Source organism: Cutaneotrichosporon cavernicola (genome assembly GCF_030864355.1).
Source record: "Cutaneotrichosporon cavernicola HIS019 DNA, chromosome: 2".
Lineage (NCBI taxonomy): Eukaryota > Fungi > Basidiomycota > Tremellomycetes > Trichosporonales > Trichosporonaceae > Cutaneotrichosporon > Cutaneotrichosporon cavernicola.
The window spans coordinates 1,079,502-1,096,869 of NC_083394.1; the positions used below are offsets into that span (position 1 = coordinate 1,079,502).

The 17,368-nt window shown below is 57.0% G+C and overlaps 3 protein-coding genes across 3 annotated transcripts; all 3 read right to left on the bottom strand.

The window, feature by feature from the left end:
• Positions 1 to 81: 81 nt before the first annotated feature.
• Positions 82 to 3,415, bottom strand: CcaverHIS019_0204210 (uncharacterized protein; the record flags this gene model as incomplete). Its single annotated transcript, XM_060597430.1, has 6 exons — positions 82 to 414; positions 454 to 1,159; positions 1,254 to 2,047; positions 2,080 to 2,623; positions 2,655 to 2,915; positions 2,949 to 3,415. 6 exons carry the CDS (start codon positions 3,413 to 3,415, stop codon positions 82 to 84), a joined length of 3,105 nt encoding a protein of 1,034 aa, XP_060454325.1.
• A 324-nt stretch (positions 3,416 to 3,739) lies between these two features.
• On the bottom strand, positions 3,740 to 5,062 carry CcaverHIS019_0204220 (uncharacterized protein; the record flags this gene model as incomplete). Its single annotated transcript, XM_060597431.1, has 4 exons — positions 3,740 to 4,167; positions 4,542 to 4,640; positions 4,848 to 4,948; positions 4,980 to 5,062. 4 exons carry the CDS (start codon positions 5,060 to 5,062, stop codon positions 3,740 to 3,742), a joined length of 711 nt encoding a protein of 236 aa, XP_060454326.1.
• A 5,587-nt stretch (positions 5,063 to 10,649) lies between these two features.
• CcaverHIS019_0204230 (uncharacterized protein) lies at positions 10,650 to 11,757 on the bottom strand (the record flags this gene model as incomplete). Its single annotated transcript, XM_060597432.1, has 2 exons — positions 10,650 to 11,507; positions 11,584 to 11,757. The coding sequence occupies 2 exons, from the start codon at positions 11,755 to 11,757 to the stop codon at positions 10,650 to 10,652; spliced, it is 1,032 nt and encodes a 343-aa protein (XP_060454327.1).
• Between the last annotated feature and the right edge of the window lie 5,611 nt (positions 11,758 to 17,368).

Here is a 17,368-nt window from a genome sequence, read left to right on the forward strand (position 1 = left end):
TCTATCCGCCATCAGATCTAGCGTCGCACACAAACCACACACTACGCACCACTCATATGCATTATAGATACTACATTTACACTAGCTCCAGGGCCACCACCACAGACGCTCCGTACCCACATCGGTCTCGGCGGTTCTCTTATCACGCGCGGCACGCATCGTCTCGTAATGGGTCGCGAGGTTGCGCAGCTGCCAGTGGAGCTCGGCCGTGTTGACGTCGCCCTGCTTCTTGTATGTGATCTTATCGTTTGCCCACTTTAACGCTTTGTCCTCTTGGACCGCAGTACCAGACGCGTGGCTTAGCTTGTCGCGCAACTGTGCAACCTTGCTCTCGAGTTCTTCGATCCGTTCGCGGCGTAGTCGCGCAGTGTCGAATATTGCCTCTGTTGCCGTGAACGCCGAGCGCTCCAGGACCTGACGTTAGCTCCAAACAACCAAACGCATGTAACTCACCGACATGTCGTCCGCGCGTTTAGCGAGCATTCGCTCGCGCTTGCGCAGTTCCCAAACCACCTCGCACATCGCAACGTCGATAGCCAGGTGTGTGGGATCGCTGACGTGCCGCGTGCGATACACCCTGCGGTCCGCCTGGAACGACTGGCTCCGGCGCAGTACCTTGACGCGCACAACGCCCTCGGGGCCTTGGGCGGCCTCGACGCTCTCGGTGTCGGCGCTCTCGTCTATCCTCTTGCCAGATCCGCGTCCATTCGCAACAGCCCACTCGGCGTCGTTAGGTCCCGCGATGACGTCTGCGCCGTCGCTCGCCATACGCATCAATACCAGGGCGCCTCGTCTACCCCTTAAGTCTGGGCTCATCGTGTTCGTGTTGGACGTGACGGAGCGCACAGTGGTCGCTACGGAGCGTCTACGGGTGACAAGGTCCGGACTACGGTCCCAACCGGCGTCAGAGTCCGAGTTGTGGAAGCGCGTACTCTGGTGCGGCAGCGAGGGGCTGATAGATACTGGGTTCATGGCCAGTGTACTCGACGCGGCCAGCGGAGTCGACGGCGAGGCGGAGACGTTGCACTGTCTATCAGGATGGTTGTCGTCGTCTGGCACGACAACTGTGGGTACGTTGCGCCGCGCGTAGCTCTGTGCGGAGGAGAGGACGTGTCTGCCACTCTCAGAGTCGGATGTGTCGTATGGAAGTTGTCGCCTGCTGGAATGTAAGCCAAGTAGGTCAAGGTGAACAAAGCAAGTAAGAAGCAATCGCTGCTCGGCACGAAGCAAGATGTCACTGATCGCCAACTCACCCGACAACACGCAGACCACCCCTGGCACCCTTCGTAATACCCTTGATCGCCCCAGTTGCGGCACCGGCTGCAGCGCCAGCAGCACCACGAATCGTTCCAATGGCTGTCGTGCCGAGATGGAGGGATGTGTCGTCTTCGTCGTCTGCAATGGGCAGGTTGCTTCGGCGGCCAAACACTCTAAGGCGGGGTTGAGCGCGGCTGTCGTCGGCCTCTGCGGCGCGCCCGCTCCAGAGATCGGCGATGCGTCGCGCGCCCATAACGTCCCAGTCCTTTTCGCGCGACTTGAGGACGCCCTTGACATACGCTTCGAGGTCGGATGTGATGACATCTGGAGCGGCAGCACCGCCGACAGAAGGCACAATCATGCTGATGCCCGAGTCCTCCTCGCGGCCCGTGAAGCGAATGTGCTGCTCACGCTTACGGGCGGGCATGCTCTCATCGTTATTCGCGCTGCCCTTGACGACAGATTGCACCCCGGACGCGACGCTCCCTACGCTTGAAAACAGGATGCGGTGGACCTTGAGCGCGTCCGACGCGTGTCCCTTGCGCTCGACAACGTAGCACGCATTCAGCTGGCGGATGCCCTGCACGGAAAGAAACGGGGACGAAGGCTTGCCTGAATTCACGCTGGTCTGGTAATTGCGCCACGCAGACAGGAAGCGCCGTACGCTCTGGAACGGGTCCTTGGGAAGTCTCTCGACGTTGAGCGCGCCAAGCAGGTAACGCGAGCTCGTGACCGAGCTGAGGAGCACGGCGAGCGTGCGCGGGTCGATGCAACCGCCACTCGTCTCCTTCTGGTCGTCAGCGGGTCGACACAGAAACACACCTCGAGCTTTAAGTTCTCCTCCTGCTCCATGCCCATGGCTGTGCGCCAGTTGGCGATGCCAGCCTTGGTCTCGTCGCAGAACAGTCCGTCGAGCTCAATCTCCTCGTGCTGCGCTCCATAGAACCCCCACAACGCCAGCCCGCCTTGAATGAGCTTGACTAGCTCGACCGTGCTGAGCATGAGCGGGTCGCGCTCAAGCGACGCAGCCGTGACGACTTGTATCTCCTCGGAGCTGGGGCTGACGTCACGCGGTGACCCCTTGATACTGCGCTGGCGTGCGTGCTCGAAAGCCAGAGATTGGGAGCGCGAGTGCGTGGAGCGAATAGGCGACTGCTGTGGGGACCCGGCGCGGCTCGCGGAGCCCTGCAGCTTAGCACTACTAGGTACAGGGATGCGGTAAAGCTCGTACAACTTGCGCCTGACGGCGGCGACGGGCGCATCGTTCCCCATTGCCGCGCGCCCACCGCATCCGAGCCGTCGTAACGCCGTGTTGAGCACGATGAACGGCCACGCCTCGCGTAAGTCGCCTTGGGGGATAGGCCATCTGGTGTCAGCGCACGTCTCTTGGTGCGCACATTTCCTGTCCGTGTAATGTAGGCGCCGAGACCAGTAACGTGCCGTCGTCCGTTTTGCTGGGCTTGGCACGTAACTCGGCTGCGAGCATCTGTGTCGCGGCGCGCAGCTCGTCGGTGCCAATCTCGGCGCTCAGGCCCGCTGCTGGAACTAAGACATAACAGGAAATCAGGTAAGCGGCATCTAGTAGAGAACTCACGACATCCGTTGGCTTCCCAGTATACGCGGCAATGGTGAGCGACCAGTGCGTACGCGATAGATACCTTGGGTCAGCCTGGCTCAGCATCGCGGCTTACCAGGAGCGTATGCCATATAACGCGTAGCCGCACATCTCGACCTCGCGGTCGACGCGCAGCCGCCCAAGACGGGGCAACCAATGGACCTCGAACTCGTCGAGGGGTCGGTCGGTCGGCACTAGCAGGCCTCCAGAATGACTGATGCCCGGTGTTGGGGTTGACGCGTGTCGCCGATGTGAGATGGCGGCGGATTGGGCTGCTGTTGGGGGTGCAGACTGGATCGCGAGGGGCGTGCGATTTGTTGATGAGGTGCCAGGGTGTTGCGGAGCAAGTGCCGACGACGATGCCAGACCAGCCGAACTAGATGTTGGTGAGAGGTGGCGGTCGCGCAGCCCGAACGTCGATATTGGAGGGACATCACGGTCTCTACGTGGAGCGAGGCCCGCGGGTGAGGCCGTCGACGCCGACGCCGGGCTGCCGAAGCGGGCGCGCACTGGCGACGTGACTGGCGTCGCGGAGGAGACCATGCGCCGAAGAGGAGATGTGTGTGATGTGGAAGTGGGGAGTTGAAACGCGAGGTTTAGAGATCAACGTGCATCATGGTATGGTTCCCAATCACATACCTCAAGCGCCACTAACCGACCGACAGACCGACAGATTAGGTTCCGCAATTGCCACCCAATCCTCAACAACATGTCCCACGATGCGTCGACAACGTAGAATTACATCATGTACAGGGGTATGCAGTGGATCTATGGGGTCGTCTATGATCATGAAAGAATGAGTGCGCGGAAGCTCAATTTGAAGCGCAAGGCGCAGAGGAGGCGGGTGTGAGTACTGCGAATAAGAGCTCAGCGCTCGCCAAGGGAGCGGCGGAGATCGGCCCAGAGACGCTGGACAGCTGGATCGTCGAGCTCAGTGAAACGGATGAGCTGGTCATCGCGCTGTCGTCCGATCTGCGGCGACGCTGGGGAAGTTAGGACGTGTGTGCTAGCCGGGGCGGCGCCACGGCGGGTGTCACGCTCGTCGAACAGAGTGTGTCGCGTCGACGTCTGTCTGGCTCTCTGGGCCGTGAGGGACAAGAAGGTCTGCAGCGAGTGGTGGTACATTGACCAGACTTGCTTGTTGACGGCTTCGCTCTCCTTGCATGCCTCGAGGGACGGACTCTTGAAACTCGCCTTGAGCTCATGCAAGAGGTTGGCAACATGGTCGACGTGGGGCTTCCACTGTGCCAGCTTGCCGTGGGGATGCCATTCGCGCGTCTTGGGGTCGACCATGGCTGAAATCAGTCAGTCTGCGGAAAGATGCGGAGGTTGGGTCGGATGGAGTTCAACGGCCGATGAGCCGACGCACGGTGCGCGATCCCCAGAGTGGGCCCAGAGTGGGGTCACGCCATGCGGCGTCGGTCGTCGGTCGAGTTGATCACCGGGTCAAAGTCACCAGACTCGGTGCAAAAGCACCATCTCGGCGTGCTGGGGGTCCGGGTGGTTCCGACCGCCGGACAGTACCGACCAGGCGGTCCGAGCGTGGTGTGTAAGGATAGGACAGTGCGCTCGCACCGCAATTCATCCAGATTGAGGCTGACGGTGGCCTCAGGATGGGGGGCGGGGGGAGGGGGGGCGTGCGCACCGTCAAGGGTCCTTGTCTACTCACGGTGGAACACATCGCTCTCAAAGAAGACTTGCGGGCGCACTCGGGGGTACTGGCGCGGGAATACGAGTGCGAAGCGTAGGATCGCGCCGGCGTAAGGACCTGGTGTGAGCATTCTCGTCCGATGCGCCAAGCAGATGGTCATGGTCATGGTCCTTGATCCGAATGGGCCCAAGCTGGCGTTGGCAACGTTGGCAACCTCAAAGCTCGCCAAGTCGGGCATGGGCCAGCGGGGAGGTCCAGCCTGCTACACCCACAAGTCGTCCAATGCTCGCTGGATTGGCAGATCTGCAGCTCGCTCGCACTCACCACGGTGCACGAAGAAGACGCCAGCCCAGCGGCTGAGGCTTTCGACGGTCGGCACGACGTAGATTCCAGTCGGACAGTTGCCAGGTGCGCGGAGGGATGCGCTGTTGTCAGCTCGGCCACAGGATGACGCACAACTCGATGGCGAGCTGGGAAGCCAGGATGGGCCCGATGTCGGGGGCCGCGTCGCGCTCGCGTGACGCTGGCGGGACGGGCATGGTGGAGGACAGAGGACAGAGGGCGGGGTCGGGGGCGGGGCGGGGCGGGAGGAGTGATGTACGGGTCTTGACTGATCTGTTAGCAGCTTGAGAGATGGGTCGCGTGGCGAAAGGTGGAGGCCAAACATTAGCCCCTTACGATGGGTTTGCATCGGTTGGGTGGCAAACTTCAATAGCGGTTCACAAATACAAAACCAGTTGGTTTTCATGTTGTCATGAACGGTGATCATCTTGATGGTTTGAACGCCGGTTTCACTTGTTCCTCTTTTGCTCGATTGCGATCGGATCGACACGTCGTGTACTCTCGTCATTCGTGTCCAAGTCGTGGGAGCATTCCATCCTCGCCCATGCCAAACTCCCCGCTCCCCGCTCGTGGGAACAACCTTTGTGTAAGCAACAGCATGACGCAAACCTATGCAACAGTATGACGCAAACGTACGTGGAGTGACATCTCGGCGAGGTCCGCTCAGACACATACCCATACGACCGCGGTATGCGGTGAGGGCCGCGTGGGAAACAACAACTTTGTGTGATTCACGCAGTCAAAGCCTATTATAGTCGAGAGGAGCAGGGTGCCGTAAAGGCGGGTATGCGGGTAGACGAGGCATAAACTACATGCCAAGCAGTTACCTTACGCGGGCCCGATCAACCTGACAGCTGATAGATGAATAGATCGGCACGCATAGAAGGCTCATGACACATGCACACAGGGAAGGCAACGTAACAACGTGACACCTTGATTTTGACGCGACTGTCTTACTGTCTCGTCTCATTGAGTGACCATGCCCAGATCTTCTCCATTCGAGGCAAGGCTGACGTGTGCTACTAAGCGCGGCCAAAGGACAATGGAGTGGTTATTGCACTCTCACCGCTCAGCGGATGACGACGCGGCTAGCTTTGCTATGCTTCAGGCTTCGGGCTGGGCTCGCTTTGGGGGTTCAGTCTCACACCTGTTGCTGCTTTGCTTCCCCCCCCGCCACGCACGGAGTTTCCCGACCCGGTCGGGGATCGGGACTGGCGACCAACTAGTGCGTGAGATGTGCTTTCCACATGTAGAAGGTACAAGGCCTAGAATTAGTGTTAGTGGCGGTATGCGATGTGTGCCATGTCATGTCGATGGCGTTCTTGCGCAGTGCGTTTCAGTCGCTTGGCCCTGGACCTGTGGGATGCACAGTGGGGGAGTAGACCCATGCCAACCTTGGCTCGGCGGCCGTGTCGTCCACGTGTAGATGACAGCTTGAACGGAGAATTCGAGTGTGACGGTGAGGGTGTCGGTGAGGGTGTCGGTGAGGGTGTCGGTGAGGGTGTCGGTGAGGGTGTCGGTGAGGGTGTCGGTGAGGGTGCCGTCTGGCCGTCCGGCGCAACCTGGATGCGGCGACATTACGTTCACGCTGACGCGGCCACACTGGCCGTGGCAATCTCTCCCGCCATGTCGATTTGTGAAACCGTGTGGCGGTGCCCGATGACAAACATCCCTAGTCCGCGTGGTTGCTGCGCTCGGGAGCTGATGCCTGACGCGACTGACCGAGGTCCTGATCGCGGTTGTACCGCACGCGTTCGACAACATGGGCGCGGGCGCCGATCGCGCCGACAAGTCAATAGTCCGGTTATGCTGACTCGGTTTACCCGAAACAGCGACGGACCGATAACAATAGCGGTGTTGCTCGGCGTCCCGGGCCGGCTGTAGCCGATCCATCGCGAGTGTGCGAGTCAACGTGAAACGATAGCCAAGACAGATGGGTAGACGGCATTTACACGGGGACCTCCAAAGTCGGCCCGATTCCAAGCGCAGGGGCGGGATGTTGCCCGCATATGCTAGTCGGCCCGAATACCTAGCCCGAATACCTAATACCTGTGGCCGACTAACGACCAACGACCCACGCCACGGGCGTGGGAGTCAACCAGTACGGAGCGCCATGGCTGTGGTCCGGATGATTCTGGGATCCGGAATGAATCGAACCTTCATGCCGAAGGTTAATAGTCAATGGCGTGGGAGTTGCTGCTCCTCGTGGCATAGAGTGTGGCGCTCGTTATTGGAATGCGGGGATGTGGGGAAATGTGGCACCGTCGGATGCAGTGCGAAACGACAATGGTAGCGCCACAATGTGGCGGTGGAGATGATTGCCAGCTGGCCAGACGAAGATCTGATGACCAGAACGGGTCCACCACACGCACATGAAGCAAGCCGCCACGTTCTGGGACAGGCCGCCACAGTCGCGGCGGTGACCGATGGCGTACATCTCTGGGCGAGAGTGGCTGAAACTAAACGAGCTTGACGGTCATAAGTGATCTGGGTGGGGCATTCCTCTGGGTTACGCGAGCCATCGGGCGTCGGGCAACTCCAGCCACATGCTGCCTCTCCATCAGTTCCTCGCTTGCAGTCCGTCACATGCTGTGATGCTGGATTTTCAACCAGGTTGCAAGCGGACGAAGGCAAGGAGGAGTGGAATAGACGTCGCTGAGAATAAACTGTCCCTAGGACTTGTGTACCGCTGTGCCCCAGAACAGCCGAGTCCAGCGGCGCCATGCCGCCAAAGCCTCACCCACACCTATTCACATGGTCAGCTGCAATTCGACCACTCTAGCTGTAGCGACCAGATCCACAGCATTCCATGGCCCAACGTCCATGGTCATGGGTCAGCTGCATCCGATGATGGCTGAGATCGTAGAGTTAGCGTCCGAGTCAGCTGTCCACATAGATTCCATTTGGTCTTGGTAGCTTGGTCTTGGGCTTTGGGTCTTGGATTTGGATCTTAACTTGGATCTTGGATCTTGGAGTCTGGGCCGCCTGTGTCGACGCCAGTGATGCCATCAGTGCCGGCTAGTCCAGTACAGTCAGCACGTGGCCATGAGCATTTCAGTTAGCTTGTAGCTTGTAGCTTTGTTGGATGTGTTGGATGAGAACCTCCAGATCTCCAGACTTGCAGACCAGATGAATCTGCGGTTCATTACTCGCGGCTCCATTCACCAGGCGGTGCCTGAGTAACCTAAACAAGGCTACAGTACCGTATGCATCTAGTCTCTAGTAGTCTCTCTGTTATCAGTTGACCTCCAGCCACCTGCCAATACATCGTTAGCGTACCTCCACCTACCGCTAAAGCAGCTGACCTCGGCGAAGAAAAGCCGGGCCATACTCTCATCCTCACCTGTGATCGAGTGCTGAGGACGGCCATTTACTAGTGGTTACGTGATTCCGCTGTTGGTTGTTGACGACCGAGCTACAGAGACTTGATTCCCCTCCCCTTCTTTGAATCTTGATGTAGTCTTGGCACTTGGCGTCGTCAGTTGCGTTACACCATTGGCACCAAAGACGCCAAGCGAAGCATTCGGTCATTTGGCACGGGGAATGGAGCAAGGCCAGGTACACAAGATGGCCGTCTGCAGGAACGGCTTAGTTCCTGGCCCATGGCCCATGACCTTGTACGGAAGCTAAGAGGCCCCGAGACCGTAACTAGCAACTACCGAGACCGTAACAAACCTAGCGCGGGAGGAGCTACCATAGCTCTGGGTACGGTACTGTTCGGGCATTGCGATTGCACAAGTCGAGAGCCGTATGAGGAGATGCAACAGAGTGGGCAAGTTGAGCGCAAGAGACCCGACCAAGAGGAGCGTTTCGCATCGATTGGAGTCTCGCTTCTCATTCCCATGTTGGTTAGATCGGCCATGTCTCAGTTGGGGCCGGGTGAAACTTCGAGACGAACCAAACCAGTTGCACTTTGTAAGCTTGTAAGGTGATGGATGAATTGCGTTAGTGGCCCGACTAATTTGTGCATCAAGCATTGAATGATCATATACCACACCACCATCACACCGGGAGGCCGTGATGGTCCAGGTGATGAAACATGGTCATTTCGAGAACATGAACTCGCATCATTCTCATCATGTCTCACCTCGGACACTCGGCAAGCCGGCACACGCGCCGACTATGGCCCGCCTCTCTCACCCGCCGTGGGCCGTTATCAATTTCGGGATTTGTCTCTCGGGTCTCTCGGCGTCTGTATATGAGGTTACCGGCCCCTGGATGTGTGGTGGGATGGGAAGACTATGCACCATTCCATAGTTTCTGTGTTTGCATAGCAAGTCCTATGTTGGGACCGGCGCGACGCGCCGGATGCGCGCGTGTACGCCCGGACCTCGGGCATCCGGCCTCGTCGCCGCGCCACGTCGGGGTTGTTACAATTGTGCCCTAAAGAGAAAGGCGAAAATAGTCCCGGCCCGAACACCAACCTCCTTGATAGTTTGACAGGGCTCTGATGGCCGTGGCGGAAATACTATGGCAATATTGCAGAATGTGCCAAGATTATCGGCCCATAATTTGAGGTGACACCACTGTATGGACAGAAGAGAAGAGGAGAGGATGAACAGATTAACAAGGACCCCCAATGCCGGCCCACGCGGATATACCAGTAACGTTTGAAGGGATGCGTCATAGGGCTAGTGCGTCATTCCATTTCACGTGGGGCAGATTTAGGCAACTCCGACTCGACCGATACCCGCTTAGGGCTGTGCAATGATCATCTCCGACTCGGGCTTGACATGGGTATGGGGCAGGGAAGAAATAGACATCCTGATGAGCTGTTGATCTGCGTGCAAAGCATGTTCGGTGACAGCCGATTTGCAAGGCAAGGAGAACGGACATGCCGGACCTGTAGACCAAAGCAGGAACCCAGCCAACAGGCCGCCAGCACCCATGCTCAGAAGGCATCTCCCCACAGGACCAAGCCGTCCCATCATACCTGCCTCTCACACCTCAAGGTTCAGTGGCTCCACGATTCTACCAACGTACATGCACTAGCCCCATCCTCCATGCCTTCTTCCTGCCAATGTAACGTCGTCCTCGTATGTCCCAGGCTTTGGGGACCCTCGTCATTCCTCGTCGATGGATAGGCACCTCGGTCACCCTTGCATACCTTACGCACATGCCGCATTGCGCACTTTGACTTTGACCCTGGGAGAGCGCTCAATTATGCCGTTTCTGTTGGGGAGAACACATGGTTCATGGCTCCACCCTCACTTCGGTAGTCCTCACTCCTCGCTCCCTACTCCCTACCTCAAGCCTAAACCCAGCCACTCTTTCCGGGGGGAGGGGGGGGGGGACGAGTCGCAATTGTCTCGTTACCGCTCCTTGCCTTCCTTAGCCCTCACCCCTCACCTCGTCATGTTTAGCGTGTCGTGCCACGCGTATGTGTGTGATGCTCCACAGGGGTACAGGGGATACACCCCAATACCCATCTTAATTCTGGCCCGCCCTTGGAATGTATCGCATCAACGCCCTGGCACGTTGAGTTGGCACACGGCCTTGGCCGCTTTGACCGTTGGCCATCGTTTACCGCGCTTGTCGTCCCATGCAAGAGAAATCACAAGAGCAAGCAAGACTGGGCAAACATGAGCTAGCTGGAGAGGGTTGCAAAGTGTTCATGTCATTATCGAGCGTGTCATGAATTCCACTATGGATTGCGATGCTGGAGATATTGTAGTATGGAGATGAAAAGAGACCATGGAGGAAAGACATGGGCATGATATACAACTGTACAGAGTGAGGCGGGAATATGCTCAAGAATGGGTATCCGGATTAAGGGCGTCGCAGTTACCAGACTCCGACGCTCAAGGGTTGCCCTCCAGCTTGCATAGCCGCCCTGACGTTGGACGCAAAGCCGTGATCAAAGTCAGAGACCGACTTGGACGAGTGGGTGCGCATGGACGATGGCCGCTTGGGTTTGGAAACCATCGCGACGGGTGATGGCGTCTTGCAGTCCTCAGACGCGGGCGACGACGCCAGGGACGAAGATGCCGACGCTAGTGCTGGGGGCTGAGGCGAGACGTTGAGGTAAGGGTTGCGGGTCGACGAGGCTGGGGACGGAAAAGCCGTGTGCGAGCGCTTGTACGAGGGCGTAGGAACGGGCCGGATTGGCCGAGCACCGATCCCGTTGGGCGTAGCCTCCGGAGAGGGGTACGCAGCAGCAGCAACCGAGTGAGGAATAGACGCCATGCTGCTAGCAGGCTCTGGGATGTTCGCCGACATGCGCATGGCAGGTCGTGCCCCGTGATCCGCACGGACCAATGCCTCAAACTCGGCCACGTCCTCGCCGGAGACGTTGAGGTTCCACTCGAGGTAACCGCACATCTCGCGCTCCATCTGGTTGATCTCCTTGAGCTGGAACATTTTTTGCCCAACGATGCACCAGGACTGGTTCGAGTACGTGTCGTCGCAGATCACCTTGGAGGCGATCATAAAGGCAGAGATGAAGAGGCGGTGCCCAGATGACCCGCGTGCGGCAGGGAAGCGAGTCTTGAGGCGCTGCAACAATAGGAGTGCCGCAAAAGTGACGACGGATGGGAGTCGTGTGCGGTGGAGGGCGTAGGCAACAAAGTGTGCCAAGGACGGGGTGGGCGCACCAGCGTGGGTAGCGGCGGGGATGTTGGGGCACTGGAACAGCGAGCTGATCTGGCAAGTGTCAGCGCATGACGATCAAGGGCGGTGTGGTTCGATTGTACACCAAGGGAAAAAGGGGGGGACTTACAAAGCGCGCACACAACAGGGCGGTCTCTTCGTGCCCATAGAATGGGTCAACAGGTCGGGACCTGGAGGACGGCGCAGACGACGACGCAGAGGCCTTTGCCACCTTGCGCGACGATCCGGGGGAAGAGGGATTTGGGCGAGCGGCGGGGACCGCAGTAGACGTTGAGGCGGACATGGTAGACTTGTGCCTAAGAGGTTGAACGGATACTTGAGGTACTTGGGTGCGACGCAAAGCGAACTGTAAAGTGTCAGCGCGACTGATTCCGGAGGAGACAAGGAGTGAAGGGTAAAACGAACAACCATTTTAGGTGGTGGTGGTGATGGTGGATGAGGTGGTGGTGGGGGGAGAGAGGGGTATGGGAGTGTCTTATGAATGTGTTATGGGATTGTACATTGGAAAGAGAGTGGGTTGGGGTTTGGGGAAAGGTGGGATGCAAGAAGGGCGACAGTGTGTTTAATAGGTGCACGCGCAGTGGTGAATCGAGGTCAACGTGTGAGAGACGACGTGTTGAACAGATCGTCTCCTTGTTGATTGACTACGATGTGGAAGCGGAGCAAAGACACAAAGTGATAGAAGAGATGGCGAACGAGGGATTGAGGAGATGAAGGCGACAAGAGGGAAGAGAAGATACAAAGGGATTGCGTGGTCCCAAGGTTTAAAGAGGTGGATGGATGAAGAGGTGGGGGGTGGGGAGGGAATGGCGTTGGGTGGAATGCAAAGCAAAGCCCCCCCAGTAACAGGTGGCACAAAGCACACAGTCACTTGGCACCCACCTCGCACCTCCCCTTGACACCACCCCGCCATTGTCTGGCCCCATAAACTACCCCGCGAGTATGAGACGGGGCCATGGTCTTTTCAAGTGCGAGAGAGGATTGTGCACAGACCTCACGTCGTGGGAACCCATAACGACGCGCGGACCACCACCTTGCTCCTTCACCCCCTCCAGACCCTCAAACGCTGTCTCATTCCCTTCTCGGCTTCTCTCTCTCATCGTCTCACACACACCCACACAGCCATCACCTGGATCACCTCATGTGTATCCGAGTATCCGTGTATCCGTGAAACCTGGCACACAGGATGTACACACAGATGAATACACACCGCCACACCGTAGACACAATCAAGCCAACGAGTGCAAGAAAGGAAAGCAAGGGGGACAAGATTGTGGCAATCACCACTAGTACTCACTTTGTGAAGAGCCAAGACGAGAAATGCAATCAAGGTCGGAGAGAGGAACGACGTTGAGAATTGTGGGAATGGGTGTTTGATCTTGGATCCAAGTAGCTTGCTTGCTTATGGGGGGGATGGAGATTGCGACGTGCAGGACCTGATAGTCGGTGCCTTTGCAACGGTTTTACGCTTTTGATGACAAGGATATGAATGAAGCGTTTGGGGCCAGAAGGTTGGTAACGCAGGGGATGATGATTAGGTCGTATGTAAGGCTGATGCGCTCTGTGGATTCAAGTGGAGCGAGGCGGGCCGCTGGGGTGGGGTGAGAGTGGAGCGGGCGGGTGGAGCTGGTTGATGGGTGGCCTAGGCTCAAGTAGTGGTTGCCGCTTCGAGTTCGGACCGCTATCCGGGTGAACCGATCACGTCGGGGTTGGGCCGTGTTGGGTTGGGTGGGGGAAGGGGATGGGTTGGGATGGCAGACTTTGAACGATGTGTCGAGTGTCTGTCGTGTGTGCGCAAGATGGTGATGAGGTTCAACAAGGTGTCAAGAACCAAAGTGTGTTGGGCGTATGTGTGTATATGCGCGTGCGCGTGTGCGAGACTAACAAGGTGTTGTAGTAGGGTGGGATGTCTAGCGGAACCCGGAAATGTTCAGGAGGGGGTTTTTGGAAAGAGCCGACGTGAGAGATGTTTTAAGGATGGCCGGTTGTCGACCAGTTAGTATCGACTGGGTTTGGGTACCAGTGTTCTGAAGATTGAAGAGTCTGATGGAGGTGGTTGAGCGGCGGAGGGACGGAGTACCCCGGTTCTCACAGGTGTGTGAGGAGAGGAAGATGATTTGCGGGTGTGTACGGCCGGGAATGACTGGCATGTCCAACTGAGAACGGCGACATTTCTGGTCAGCGGCGAGCGGCCAACGCGGGCAAGGGATACCAAGGGCAACCAGCTGAAGCAAAGAGGTCAGTGCATAATCCATGATCCATGAGCCAGTATGGTGGTGCGTCAGTCAAACCAGCCAGTGCGTATGCCCATTTGACGCATTGGGGCCAAAGGGTACAAACCTCTTGTCTCTTACCTCTTCCCAAGTTCCTCATTACATTATTCAGGGTTTTGTACAGTGATGAAAACCATGGGCTCCGTTGCTCTGATCTAAAGTGAGAGCAAGGGGTTAAAGGGCCATTGCTCAAAAAGGAGTGTTAACCGTCTAACTCCCATTAATCTTTCAACCACTCTGTAGCTCTGTGGGCTGGTCAAACTTGGCGTTCTACCCGCCCTGATTACACCCTACTACCCTGATAATTCTTACTTTGACCCTCAATCAGGGAGTGCCTTCATATCTCCCCCTCTGTCAACCAAAACTCCTTCTCATATGCCCCTTCCCCTGTTCTTACCTCGCTTGGCTAACTGTACACAGTTTAAACCCTGACCTCCTTAATTCCTTTTCTCCCCCCCCCCCCGGCCAAACTTTGCTCCCACCCATCGGCTTTTGATTTGAATCGCTCCGGCCCGATACCTTCCCGCATTCGTCTCTCCCGTCATCGGCCTCTGCTCCGTCCCCCTTCATACTATCCGAACACTCCAAACCCAACTCTCTTGGCCTAGCGCGGCTACGGCCGAGGCAGCTGAGCAAATAGAGCAGATCGCGTACGTACTTTACAGATCTCTCGTCATCGTAGCCCTGTACCTGTGTAATTTTACTCTACCTTGCCTATCCTTCCCCCTCTACTCTTAGCCCCTCCGGTGACTAACGGTCACCCATCATCCCATCACATTCTCACCATGTACGACGCCCTGTACCCACATGTACACTATGCCAACTGTTGGACCCGTGTTCCGGTCTTCCACACATTGAGCGCTACGTAATTCCATAACATCACCATGCGTTGCCTGCTCCCTTCATCGGGATCAATTATCCGGTCATGAGACTATGTCAGGCGGATGTAGCTGACATGCGACCAACCTACCCTATATTTCCGTCAACACAACCAAGATCTCACACATGGGCATCTGATTACGAAATCCCAATACTAATCTATGACTGCCACGTATGAGCTTGCGTATGCAAGCCGGAAGCAAGATGAGGCGTTCTCGTCACAAACCCCTCCTTTCTCATACTTGACGCCACCGACGGCGTTCAGATTCATAATCGACAGTTGAGTTGTGTGCCACATTCGATCTCGTCAGACACCCCGCGTTGAGTTGGTCATCCAACCGAGATGCAATGATAATCGGATGCGCAGTAAGCCGGGGTCGAGGGGTCAAGACCGAGTGAGGCTGTGTGGGAGTGTGCGGAGCGCTGGGACCGCCTTTAGCCATGTCTGCCCATCCCGTCACCTAGGCTTCGTGTCCCGCCACGTCTCAACACGTCTCAGCAGCACAGGGAGACCAAGAGCCTGGAACGCGCACACTGGTCCTCGATCCTCGAGCAGCTTTGCTTGTCAGCAAGATCAAGCTTGGACCCCCCACGCTTCACACTCCTGCCGCAGACTCGGTGTGACATGTCCGACCGACGCCGTTTCGGCGCAAGACGCCCTGGCACGCACAGGCTTTCTTCAGCTTGGAATGCGCATGCCCAGAAGACGGATCGTCACTGTAGCAGGCCCTAGAGCATCATTGTTGTGTTGTCAGCATGGTCCTCTCATCGGCCCGGCTGCTCTCCATGTCGGCTACATTCCATCAGACAACGACGCCACCCTGCTGAAACGAACGCTTTGGCCATGGGAATCCTCGCCTCGACAGCCTCCTCAACCCTTCGCCCCTCCTTTAGGGGTCACTATCCCCCCTCCATCCTGAACCGTTACTGTTGAAGAAACAGAGGACGTGCGGCGGCCGTCTGCGCACTAACCCCTTACCCACTCCCCACTACCCTGCAGGCGCCGGCACTGGTCGCCGGTTCCAAGCAGTTCAACCCCCTAAACCCTCTACCTTCCACCACAGCGGTGAACAAGCGCGTACTGTAGACGTACATCCCGATTGTGCATTGATCCGAAAACGAAAATGGTCCAAAATACAGGGACTCGGTCGAACATTGTGGCACGGTGGCGCGGGCTCGCTTGCCTCCCACTCTGCAGTCACAAGGCTTCTTTAGTCATCCATTCTGACAGCCACCAGGGTGGTAGAGGCGTTTGGTATGGTCATCGGAGCGCCGCTGGATCCCATTTGCCGCAAGGTTCAAATTCAGCTACAGTACAGTACAGTACAGTACATGAACAGATCAGATTCGGGGCATTCCCGTGAGCCGTATGCGCCACTGATCTCGGACACTATTGTCACACCTGTAACCGACATGCCGGACACGGCGGCGTCGAGTCATCTAAACCGTTCTTTCTCCCCAACATGCCTCGGCTTGAAAGCTGCTCCACAGACAAAACCGCCTTTTGCTCGCCTGTAAGTCGGTTGTATTCCGTGACCCGTGACCCGTAACCCGTGACCCGTGAAGCGATGCCAAATGAATATTGCATTTATCCCCAACAACCAGCCGCTGACTGTCAAAGTCACCGTTGTACAAGACTTGGCGCCCAGCTGCAACGAAACCCACCAATCTGGGTACATGGCTACATCTGACCATGGGACCATAGGGTAGACCCTGTGTTCCTATGATGCACGTGTACCTGGAACCATGAGTTGAGTTGGGAGCAAAAAGATGAAGCAATAAAGTAGAGTTTGGTTGATCCTCCTTTGATCCTCAGTGACCCTGAAGCCCCCCCAAAACAAGCTTTACTCCCTACCCTACTAACAAGTCATGGACCCTGACCCCCTGAGTTTTGGCAGAAGTGTTGGAGGAGGATGGATTAGTAAAGTGACCGATATCAGTTCATCGGGTCTTGTCGGGTCTTCCGATCAGGGTTACTGAGGGTTGAAAATCTCTTTTCAAGCATGCACCATCAGTAATCCATCAGAACCCTATCAAACCCAAGCAAACTATTGTTATGAGGACTCGGAACACTGTTCAGGAATCGGGTCTTCCGAGAGCCTCTTGACGTCAAGGCCGGACGCTTGTAAAAGGTTGTACGGCTAAATCCACACATACCCCACGCTTTCAAGCTAGTGCAAAATCCCAAGCACTTGGCAGGACATCTTGTGTGGTGACTCGATAGCACAAAGCGGTTGTTCTCACCTCTGGTTCAATTGCGCGTGCATGGGTTTCCATGGATCAGCCACATTGTGGTAGTATGTAGGGCCTGTAATATGATGTGTCGGCGAAACGCGACGCGTATCTACGACGCGTTGTACCGGTACAAAGTTGCCGACATCCCTTGTCTCTCAGTCTCACTGTCACAAGTAAGGCGAGGTCTCACTACTGCGCACAGAAGTCCCTACCTACGGCCTACCACGTTGGCACACCCGGCGGGCATGACACCATTCCAGCCATTATCCCATTCTGCATGTACAGGCATGTGGACGGCGATAGCAGCGCCGCAATCCTCCGTCCCTCCGTTGCGTGCATCACAACCTCACTCGACTCGTGCACGAGTCTCCCCACGGTTTTCCGAGCCCCTTGCACCCCTTCGAATTCCCGGACCCTTTACACTCCTAGACCTTGGAAGTAAATGTCGTCAACACCCCTGACCAAGGAATCCCCTCGCACCTTTTGGCACCTTGGCACTGCCTACTT